The following is an 11,393-nucleotide window of genomic DNA, read 5'->3' as shown; positions in this document are numbered from 1 at the left end:
TATAAGTTATAGGAAAAAAATGAAGGAAATTATTGAGGAAATTATTGAAAAAATATTGAAGGAAATTATTGAAAAATTGAAACAAATATTATAGATGAAGGAAATATTGAAAAATATTGAAGAAGGAAATATTGCAAATGAAGTGAAGAATTGAAAGAACTTCACCATATTTATAGAAGAAAAGAAATGTTTAAATTAAAAAAAAAAAAAAACCCAACGGCTAGCTGACTCAGCTAGCCGTTATATTAAAAACAATTTCAAACTATTAGTGTCGGTTATAACTGACACTAATAGTGAATAATTTTTTTTTTGCCTATGGTTACCTATTACTGTTGGTTATACCCGACAATATTAAAAAATCATTCTTTAATGCTGTCGGTTATAATCGACAACAATAGGAAAACTATAAAAAAAAAAAAATAGCCAGCCTTTTGGCCCTATGGCCCTTTGAATTCCGTGGGGCCCTCCCAGATTCCCGAGCCCTCTGGCCTAGCCCTCGGTTGGAGACGATTTTAGGGCTATTTTCGGCCCTCTGGACCCTTCGATTGGAGATGGCCTTAGGTGCTTAGAGGAATATTGTTTCCAATAAGAGGTTGTTATAGTAGAATTCTTAAATGTAGGGACTTAAAAAATAAAAACCATTGTTGATTTCGCATTCGTTGATCTAAACACCTATCATGACCGTTGACTTCATATCAATAAGCAAAAGAACAAAGCAGCGAGGCCCGCCCCTAACTCATGCGAGTAAGTATTATTCGCGCGTGTTGGGTGCGTTCCTTGTAGTTGCACAACAGCTTCACACCTTATTCACGTGGTGGGACATCACCCAACTCAAAAGGATTATGGACCCCTCCCCATTGAGAGTTCCTACAAGGATTTGGATCCTCGCCGGATTCCCTTCCTGGGGATCCTAAGGATCAACGAACACATATTGTTGATAAAAAATCGTGTGATCATAATTTTTTTTTTTTTATATTTTTCAAGCAAAATGAGGTTGCTTTACTTTAATAATATAAAAAAATATTTAATTGAGGCCGCACGATTTTTGATTAACAGTCCACATGGGTTGATCCCTAGGATCCCCAAGGAGGGGATCCGAAGAGGATCCAAATCCTTCCTACAACACCCCTATACTTGAGATTTTTTTTAGTACTTTGGCGAGTCCCTATGCTATAGGGACTCCATTTTTGACCCATTGGAGGATGCCTGAACGTATATGTAGGGTTTATACGGTGGTAGGAATAATTTTAAGGACAACATTGGAGATACCTTGAGAGATTAGATAATCAATAATTGCTGATGAAATGACTGATTTCTAACCATGAGACGCCTTCAAGCTAAAGCAATTTTAATTATGGACAATTGGCAATCAAGAGGGATGAAGAAAACAACTTGATTACTTGCTTGTTTGGTGCAAATTAGTGGAGTGCTGTTGGAACTTTGGATATCGAGAAGGGTCCATATACCCACCAACTTTTCTTTTTTGTTTCCCTCACTCATCATCCATCAACTTGATTGAGTGTTGAATACTTAGGAATTAAAAAAAAAGTATCAAGGGTTTTCAACTAATGGGGTCATAATTTTGACCAAAAAAAAAAAAATTATTGGACCATTTCATCGAGCACCTGGTAGGAACTTAACGATTCTTGCCAATACTAATGATCGGTATAGGCTTGTAGAGGATGTCTATAGGAAACTATGGTGTAATATTGAAAATTGTCAAGACTAGTCAACTTAGGAATTCATCGAGCATTTGGTGCGCGCACAATAGAGTTTCATACAAGATGAGAGAAGATTGTAATTTAGTTTACCCTAACTGTTTATAGGATCAAATACAATATACGTATAAATATAAATAAATTTTTTAAAATTATTAAGGTCATCGACGATCATGACACCACATTGGCTCCGCCACTGCAACGGATCCTAGGAATTTTCGTGTGCCTAATTGCGTATGCACTGTGCACTGCCCGCAGTAATAGTAGAAGGACATTGATTTTTAGTGTCTGACATGATTTTTAGCTTCCTTCGCTTTTGCAATGTTGGCTTTGATTGCTAACGGTAAGTTGTTGCCTTTGTTCCATACAATGGAGAGGATTTCAATTCTCCCCTTTTGACTTTTCAGAACACATGCAGCAGCTCTTAGAGGAACTCTTGCGTGTGGTGTACTGAGAATACACATAAAAAAGTTTAATAGGAAATTCAAAAAAAAGTCCACAACTATAATTTTTTTATAAAAAGAAAACACTTCAAGAGTTTTATCGGAGAAATTAAAAAATCATCGCATGTCCACACGTAATGTTCTTATTGTTTCTTGGTTGTCAATTTTAGATGGGCATAATTAATTGTGGTGGATGTACGAAGAGCCTTTAAACTCAATTATAACATAGTATTAAAGTCCGTTATTCACATATTACGTTCAACGGCTACACGAACTATTACTTCTCCAAAGAACTTTTGTTAAAATCCGTTTTATTTTCTACCTAATGAAAATGGTTCAAATGAAAGTGAGAAGATGAGAATGGTCTCATGCACCAAGTGATCAGGTAAAACATGATCACTCACTCTTAGATTTGATATAAAGGATTGAGATTAAAATGGTTATTTTACAAGAAGTTATAGCAATTGATGAGCATTACCAGTTACATTAGTTTTCACATGGATACGTATTCTCCAGTGACTAATACATTGGTATGGAGAGAATTTGCACAAACAAACATAGAGTAAAACCCTTCCACGACCACGACTGACACAAGCACCACACGAGTACATATCTGCCACAAAGACAATTGAGGCAACAGACCTATACCGGGTGACAATAAAATTTTTGTTTGGAGACCGAGAGAACGAGACTCATAGAAATCCAATTTTCCTTATATATATATATATCTATCTATATAAATATATTCATATATATTTTTGTTAATTTCATCTGTCTATTTTAATAAGGCCAGCCCAAAGCCGGCTAGTCAATTTGAGTCAGTCCACAATCTTGAGATTGTTATTAAGCCTGGCCCAAATCAATGTAGGACCTTTTGCTCTCCGTCCCATTTGCGAACAACTTCGGCGTTCTCTCTGGAAATCAATCACCAGGAGAAAATTAAAGAAAAATTCGAAGAAACAGCAAGCCCTAGAGTGGCCATTCTCAGCGGTTAAAGCCACCAATTCGGTAATTTACTTTTTCCTTCCTGCATTTCTTCTTCTTCTCTACTTGTCATGCTTTCATTTCTGTGTTTGTAGAATTGGGTTTGTTATTTACTTTTTACTTGATTTTGATCCAAAGAGTGTTCTAGGTCGTGAAAATTGGGGGAAAATGTAAAGTTTGTTAATTTAATTGAATGTAATTAGCATTTTGCATCGAGTGCTCATTCTTTTGTTTACACTGCAACTGGGTCAATTTTGTGATGCTGATTAACACTTGGACTAGATTAATTTGTTCTTGCTGGGATAATTTGTTATTAGCTGGTTTACGCTGCAAGTGGGTTAGTTTACCCTCGCTGATTTATGCTGCAATTGGGTTAATATGTTCTTGCTCATTTACTGTGCGAACTGGGTTTTTGTTCATTACTGTTTTGAATCCTATACCATTTTTGGGCTTGCTGACGATCGAAAGAAGATTTGATTGTGCCGCGCTCTTGATTTTTGAGCTTTGTAACATTGAATTGCAATTGTTTTGATAGTTTGAGAGAGAGTGTATATTATTGGTTTCAAGCTTTATAATTTTGCTCTGTCAAAGTTTGTGGACGCCGAAAGAATTTTACAATGATGGGTGTGTTTCATTCATTGAATACGAGTTCTTTCGGGGCTTCGCTGTTTTAATTTTATTTTACTATTTTTAATTCGAATCTTTCGTAAGGTGCAGTGGGAAAAAGCATATGATGAATGTGCTTACTTGTAAACCAGTAAGTAATTCTAAAAGGACCTTCAGGACCATCATTATTTGGTCCTTAGTCTTTACCTATAGAACTAAAACAGCTAGGTCACAGGGCCCCGAATCCGATTACAACAACTGTCTTTGGATGAGACTGTTGTTTGAACTGCAGACTGGAATTCTGAGCAACAAATTGGGGTTTATGGGGCATTTTTGGGTGAGTAGTTGAACGGCAAAAGGTTGCAGCATTTGCCACTTTATGTAAAATGTTTTATGTAAGTTTGTGAACCCAGATTTTCAGGTTTTCTCTTGGATAAGACCTTACATGTGCCTTCCACCTAGGTGAAAGTAGTCGTGTAACTTAAATAAAAGCAATGGTTCTGGTCATGTTCACGGCAGCTTTCCTCATGATTTATTCGATTTTGTTGCTACTGGAATTTTCTGATTCTTCTTCCAAGATTTGGGCGAACCTAACAGTTTCTTGCTTGGACAGGTGTTAGTTATAGAATGGGTCGGAAAGTTGGTACGGTGTATATAAATCCAAAGAAATTTGGCACTTTTCACAAACCTTGCATGAAGGAAATGATAGCATTTCTCAACTGCATGGCTCCAAACCAGCTCTGTGATGATAAGTGTGTAAAGCAGAAGGAACTTTTGGGTACTTGTATGGAGGCTCAGGTAGGTCTTCAGTTGTTCTCCTTTGGATTATGCATCTTCATTTTGTTTTCCGTCTTTTGCATCTATTCTTTCATTGCTCGAAGTCTATCCTAACTCACCTGACTCTCTCGTAACAGAGCAACAAAAACAGAAAGTCAATGGGAAGCATCAATTATCACTTGCAGAGGCTGAGCAGGGGAAGGAAGTAGTTTGGTTTTGTAGGAAACGTCGTTTAAATTGATGTATGATTATTTGGAGTCATCAGTAACAGAGGCTTAGCTTGGAGAGAATGTTCACGTATAATTTCCCTGCTTGATTCAACAGGTATGTGAAGTTCTGGACATATTATTTTTGAAAATTCCTGTTGCAGCTTAATTCGGTTTAAAGGAAAATTTCCATTAATCTGTAAACCTAAGTCTTTCCGTCGGTAGAACGAAGGCTTAATTTATCTTTGTTTTTTAATTTTTAATAAATGCTCTTACCAACATGAGCTGAATTGGCTCAACAGTCTCATGGGTGCATTGTGAACACCCACCTGAGCCAATTTGGTACGTGGTTGTGTTCCTGCTGTGGTGTGATGTTTTCTTCTGTTCTTGTTGTGTGTTCTTCTAGTTATCAGAAACAGAGAGAATTGGTAATGGAATTGGTTGCCGGATGAGAGAGCGAGATGAGTAATTTTCCGGTGTGACGGTAGTTTAGATATGGGTTAAAAGTGGTTCATTTTGGCTTAATCACTATGCTTTAGCGAAATTGTCAAAACTCGAGAGCACTCTCTCTAAATCAAAGCTTGAACACTTGAAGCTTTACTCGAGGCACTCAAACTACATTTTTTATTCCTATTGACGTAACATCCAAACTGAAGTGTTTCTCTTAACGTTCAAGCTTTTATTCGTGTCCGAGAAGATCACGTCTCACCCCTAGGGGCCATCCTCCCAATCTGATATTGAAGTGTTAGCTGTGAGTATCGAACTCAAAATCAATCAGTCACGCTAAAGTAAATTTAGATGAACAACGTACCACTGCAGACCTAATAGTTTGGTGAGAACGATGACATAATCCAAAGTTCCAAACGAAACAATACCATTTTGTGTTGGAAACAACTAATGGCGGACATGAGTTTCCTTAGCCAAAGTTGTACCCACCTATATTAAAAGAATAAAGCAAGATTGGTAGCAAAAGCAAATTTTAGGACATATAATTGAAAAGATTATTTATCAAAGGTCACAAAAAGTAGGAAGGGAAATGAAACGTATGTACCGAAAATCAAAAGCACAAATTAAAAAAAAAAAAAAAAGGAGATTTTGGATGTGGCGGTCTCTAGCTATGAATATTCTTTGACTGAAATCTTGTTGGTTTTCAATTTCTGATCTAAGTCCCTGAAATTAATGTGATAATTTATTTTTATGTACGTTACTATATTTTTTAAATTAAAAATTGAAATTTATAGTTGTTTATATTAATGAGATTTTAAATAAAAAACCATAATTTGTGAGATTTTAAAAATATTAAAATATAAATATACGATTGTGTGTGTGTGTGTGTGTATAAACATGGATACAGTCATCAAAATTAACCAAAAAATTATTGTATCAAAACATGGGTACATTCTTCAAAATCACAAAAATAAAGAAAAAGATATTAGGCTTAATAAAATTAGTAAATTTCTTCGATTAAACTTAACATGAATACATTCTCAAATCAAAGAAAAAAGAATGTACCCATATAAGTTTAAAAATGGATTAGAAAAAAAAATTGAATAGATTTTATATAAAAAAATTGGTACATTTTACATATAACAAATTGATATATTTAAGAATGAGTACATTTTAAGATTAAAACTGAAACCTTATTGGTTTTCAATTTTCGATCCAAGTCCCTGAAATTAATGTGATAGTTTATTTCTATGTACATTACTATATTTTTTAAATTAAAAATTGAAATTTATAGTTGTTTATATGAATGAGATTTTAAATAAAAAACCATAATTTGTGGGATTAAAAATATTAAAATATAAATATACTATTGTGTGTGTGTGTGTGTGTGTGTGTATAAACATGGGTACATTCATCAAAATTAACCAAAAAATTATTGTATCAAAATATGGGTACATTCTCAAATCAAAGACAAAGGAATGTACCCATATTAGTTTAAAAATGGATTAGAAAAAAAAAATTGAATAGATTTTAAATAAAAAAAAGGGTACATTTTACATATAACAAATTGGTATATTTAAGAATGAGTACATTTTAAGATTAAAAATTTGAAAAAAAATTACATGAATGGTTCATATAATTAGCATGGGTACATTTAGCAAAATTAAAAATGGGTACATATAAATAAAAAAATATGGGTACAAATACAAATAAAACTTTATAAAATATGGGCACAAAAAGAAATTAATATATGGGTACAAATTAAAACTGAAAAGAAAATTGGTACAAATTAAAATTGAAAAGAAAATTGGTACAAATTAAAAAAAAAAGTTGCAAATTAAAAATGGGTTCAAACTAAAAATAAAAATATATGATAAAAAATTTAGCCATAAATATAAATATACTAATTGTAACATTTTTAACATTGTTGATGCACAAAATCAGTGAGGACTTTGGTACAATAGAAAATGTTAAGTTTGTGACCTTCGCTAGATTGCTTCGGTCACTAGTGTGGATAAGTATGTAAATGGATAGGGACAGGGAAGCAAACACAAGATGTACGTGGTTCACCCAGATTGGCTACGTCCACGGAGTCGAGGAGTTCTCATTAATTGTGAAGGGTTTACACAAGTACATAGGTTCAAGCTCTCCTTTAGTGAGTACTAGTGAATGATTTAGTACAAATGACATTAGGAAATATTGTGAGAGAATGATCTCTATTTATAGAAGAGAGTTTCTAGTTTCATTCTGACATTAACACGTGTCGTGTTGTGATTGGCTTCTGATGTTAACATGTGTCGCGCTATGATTAGCTTCTAATGTTGACATGTGTCACGCTGTGATTGACCTCCTGGTTGTATGGAAACTCTTCTGGGTCCTTGAAGGTATAACGTTGACCGGTGCTCAGTAGTTTCGGGATTGGTCAAGTATGGTACAAACAGTGCTTCCCTAAGTTCTCGAGTAAGGGAAACTCCTCAGTTGGGGACTTGCAAGATCCAAGCCATTGAGTAATCACGAAACTTCTAAGTACTGAAGTGTAGTATCATTTCCATTTGCCTTATCTGTCTCATACGTAGATGTGGCATCTTCTCTGGAAGTACTTTTCCTCCATCCAAGGGTGGTATCTTTAACCGATGAAGATGCACAAGGTAATGTATCAATTTCACTTGAAACTTACTTGTAGTTTCGGGCTTGGTCAAGTGCGATACAAAACCCTATAGTAGGAGTCTCCCAAGTCGCCGAGCTAGGAGATTTGCCGAAAGAGGTAACAGACATGGTAAACAATCAGACTTCCAAGCAAGCAACCTGGATCGGAGGTTCGACTTCGGCTTCCGATTGATTGTTCTCCTTCTCCTTGTGTCGTAAACAGCAACAAGGATAAGGAGAAGCAAATGGAGAAGAGATGATATGAGATACTTTTGCTTTTGAAGAAGTAACTTTCCACAGGCTTATTCTTGAACTGGGCTGAAGGGTTTTCTGGTTTCCTCCAGAGTATAAAGCCGACTTAAGAATTTGAGGGTCAAAACAAGTCCATCAAATCAAGAGTGCGTTCAACCTTGATGATATGAGATACTTTTGCTGTTGATGAAGTAATAGATGAATCGGCATGTGTTCTGTTGCGCTTGTCTCCACATGCTTTCTTGTATCCTTCTCACTTGCTCTATCTGTTCCTCAAGCAGATATGGTATCTTTTCTGGAAGCATAAGATGTTGAAGATGAGTACTCGAGAGCAATGCCAGGTAAGTAATCGGGCAAGGGGTTCCAGGTAGTCAGTTCCTGACTGGAAGCTTGATTCCAAGTGTTGACTGATTGCTCTCTTTCTCCTTGTTTTGCAGGTAAGAACAATGCCAAAGGAAAAGACAGGGAAAAAGCATGATATGGGATACTCTTGCTTTTGACCCTGATGATATGAGATACTCTTGCTCTAATGTGGCTGGTTTGCATAAGTATTATTAGGGGGGAAGAAAGTTGAGTATTTCGAGAGGCTTTGTTGGGAGTGCCCTATCAGATATGAGGAAGGGTTGAGCATTTTTGCAGGTCTGCCTGTCCATGGAGGATGGAGGTCGACATATATAGGAGTCTCCCTAACAACAAGTAGTAATATTATTCCTTTACCCTTCTTGGTCATAGCAATGTAGTGGGAGCTGCAAGCTTCATGCGTTTTAACTTTGTCAAAGCACTTTGAAAAAGTGTTATGTGGTATCTGGAAAGCTGATGTTGCGTGTGAAGATTGCAGACAAGCTTTATCCAAGGAAATCTGGCTCTCGAAGTTCGGAGAGCGATGCCTCTTCGGTTTTCGAACAAGCAATCTTGTCGGGGACCTGGCTCTCGAGATTCGGAGAGCGGTTCCTCTTCGATTTTTGAGAAAGCCTGTTGGGAGTCTGGCTCTTGAAATTCAGAGAGCGATGTCTCTTCGATTTTTTAGAAAGTTATCCTGTTGGGAGTCTGGCTCTTGAGATTCAAGGGCGGTGCCTCTTCGATTTTTTAGCAAGTAATAATGCTATTCCTTTACACTTCTTGGTCATAACAATGTAGTGGGAGCTGCAAGCTTCACATGTTTTAACTTTGTCAGAGCGTTTTGAAAAAGTGGTCTGTGGTATATGGAAAGCTAATGTTGCGTGTGAAGATTGCAGACAAGCTTTATCCAAGGAAATCTGGCTCTCGAAGTTCGGAGAGCGATGCCTCTTCGGTTTTCGAACAAGCAATCCTGTCGGGGATATGGCTCTCGAGATTCAGAGAACGGTGCATTTTCGATTTTTGAGAAAGCAATCCTGTTGGGAGTTTGACTTTTGAGATTTGGAGAGCAGTGTCTCTTCGATTTTTGAGAAAGTAATCCTGTTGGGAGTCTGGCTTTCGAGATTTGAAAAGTGGTTCCTCTTCGATTTTTGAGCAAGCAATCTTGTTGGGAGTGTTTTCTCGAATGTGAGTAAAGGTTGGGCATTTTTTCCAGTCTACCTTGCCACGGAGCACGGAGGTTGACACACATTGGGACTTTCTAGTTATCAAGCAGTGGTGCTGTTTCTTTATCCTTGTAGGTAATAGTAGGGTAGCTAGACCTTCAAAATTTATGTGTCTAAACTTTATCAGAGATCTTTGGCAAAGTTATCTATGGTACCCGAGGAGTTGATGTTGCGTGTGGAAAGTGGTGCCTCTTCGAAATCCGGAGAGTGATGCCTATTCAATTTTTGAACCAACGACTCTGTTGCCCTTTCTTTTATAAGGGCACCAATTGTGTGCAAGGAGTACATTCAGATAGTTATTGCTTGTAGGAATTTTCCCCTTACTTCAGAGATTTATTGCACCTCATTTCTCCTTCATCATTTTTTAGAATGTCTGGCCTATCCGACCGTCATTTTGACTTGAACTTTGGTGCAGAGGCAGCCATGCCTTCTCAAGACAACATATGACGCCCATCCTTCTTATCCTCTACTGGTCCTCTTACCGTTGGGAACTCTGTGATGAAGAATGATATGACCGCTGCAGTGGTGGCCATAAACCTTCTCACTCCCAAAGATAACAAACCACTTTCCAAACGGTCTGATGAGTTGGCTGTTAAGGATTCTCTGGCTCTCAGTGTTCAGTGCGCAGGTTCTGTGTCTAATATGGCATAACGCCTATTTGCTCGAACCCGCCAAGTTGAATCATTGGCGACTGAAGTGATAAGTCTCAAATAGGAGATCAGAGGGCTCAAGCATGAGAATAAACAGTTGCACAGGCTCGCACATGACTATGCTACAAACATGAAGAGGAAGCTCGATTAGTTGCAGGAATCTGATGGTTAGATTTTACTTGATCATCAGAGGTTTGTGGGTTTGTTCCAAAGGCATTTATTGCCTTCGTCTTCTGGGGCTGTACTGTGTAATAAAGCTTCAAATGATCAACCTTCGGTGCCTCCTCATTCTGGGGTTTTGTCTAGTACTAAGGCTCCGAATAATCACCCTCTGGTGCCTCATCTTTCTGGGGCTCTGCCGACTGCTAATACTTCTCTTGAGCAACCTTTGTGAAGGCTCCCTTGTGTTTGTTTATTTCGATTCATGTATATGTACATATTTGTAACTTATCGGAGATATCAATAAACAAGCTTTCCTTCATTTCAACGTATTGTGTTAAATACACCAAAGCTTTCTTCACTAAATTCTTTGAATTTTTCCTTTTGTTGAAGCTTGTATGTTGAAGCTTTGTGAGTGAAGCATGTAGGTTGAGGTAGTGTTCCCTTAATTTCTCGAGTGAGGAAAACTTCTCGTTTGGAGACTTGAAAAATCCAAGTCACTGAGTGGTCGTGAGACTTCTGAGTATCAAGGTGCAGTAGCATATGGTAAGAGTCCCCCAAGTCTCCGGTCGAAGGAGTTGACAAATGAGGCATTTCCTTTCTAAGTGGTAGCCCAAAACTCATTTTTCATATATATTTGTTATGAAAGTTGTTAGGCCCAAAGAAGCGGAGGCCTAGGCAAATATTTTTTTTTATTTTTTTTTTGAAAATTTGTTTTTCGATTTTTCAATTTTTCGAATTTTTGAATTTTCGAAATTCCGAAAAAATAAATAAATATATATATATATATTTTAAAGCTTTGTAGATGAAGCTTTGGTGTTGAAGCTTTGAGGTTGAAGCTTTGTTGGGCACCATGAATTGATTTTGCTTCACACTATCTTGATCAAGAGTGTGTGAAGCCTTTGAGAATTGTGGTTGCCCTCCATTGATGAAGCTCTTGTTG

At 36.8% G+C, this 11,393-nt stretch overlaps 1 protein-coding gene across 1 annotated transcript; it reads left to right on the top strand.

Moving 5' to 3' along the window:
- Positions 1–3,001: 3,001 nt before the first annotated feature.
- On the top strand, positions 3,002–5,013 carry LOC126614685 (uncharacterized). The gene is made up of 3 exons (XM_050282331.1): positions 3,002–3,169; positions 4,365–4,549; positions 4,666–5,013. Exons 2-3 carry the CDS (start codon positions 4,379–4,381, stop codon positions 4,735–4,737), a joined length of 243 nt encoding a protein of 80 aa, XP_050138288.1. The 5' UTR covers positions 3,002–3,169; positions 4,365–4,378; the 3' UTR covers positions 4,738–5,013.
- The last annotated feature ends 6,380 nt before the right edge of the window (positions 5,014–11,393 follow it).

The sequence above is a fragment of the Malus sylvestris genome, chromosome 3, assembly GCF_916048215.2.
Source record: "Malus sylvestris chromosome 3, drMalSylv7.2, whole genome shotgun sequence".
Taxonomy (NCBI): Eukaryota; Viridiplantae; Streptophyta; class Magnoliopsida; order Rosales; family Rosaceae; genus Malus; species Malus sylvestris.
Note: the sequence above shows the minus strand (reverse complement) of the source record. Positions and strands in the feature narration are given on the sequence as shown.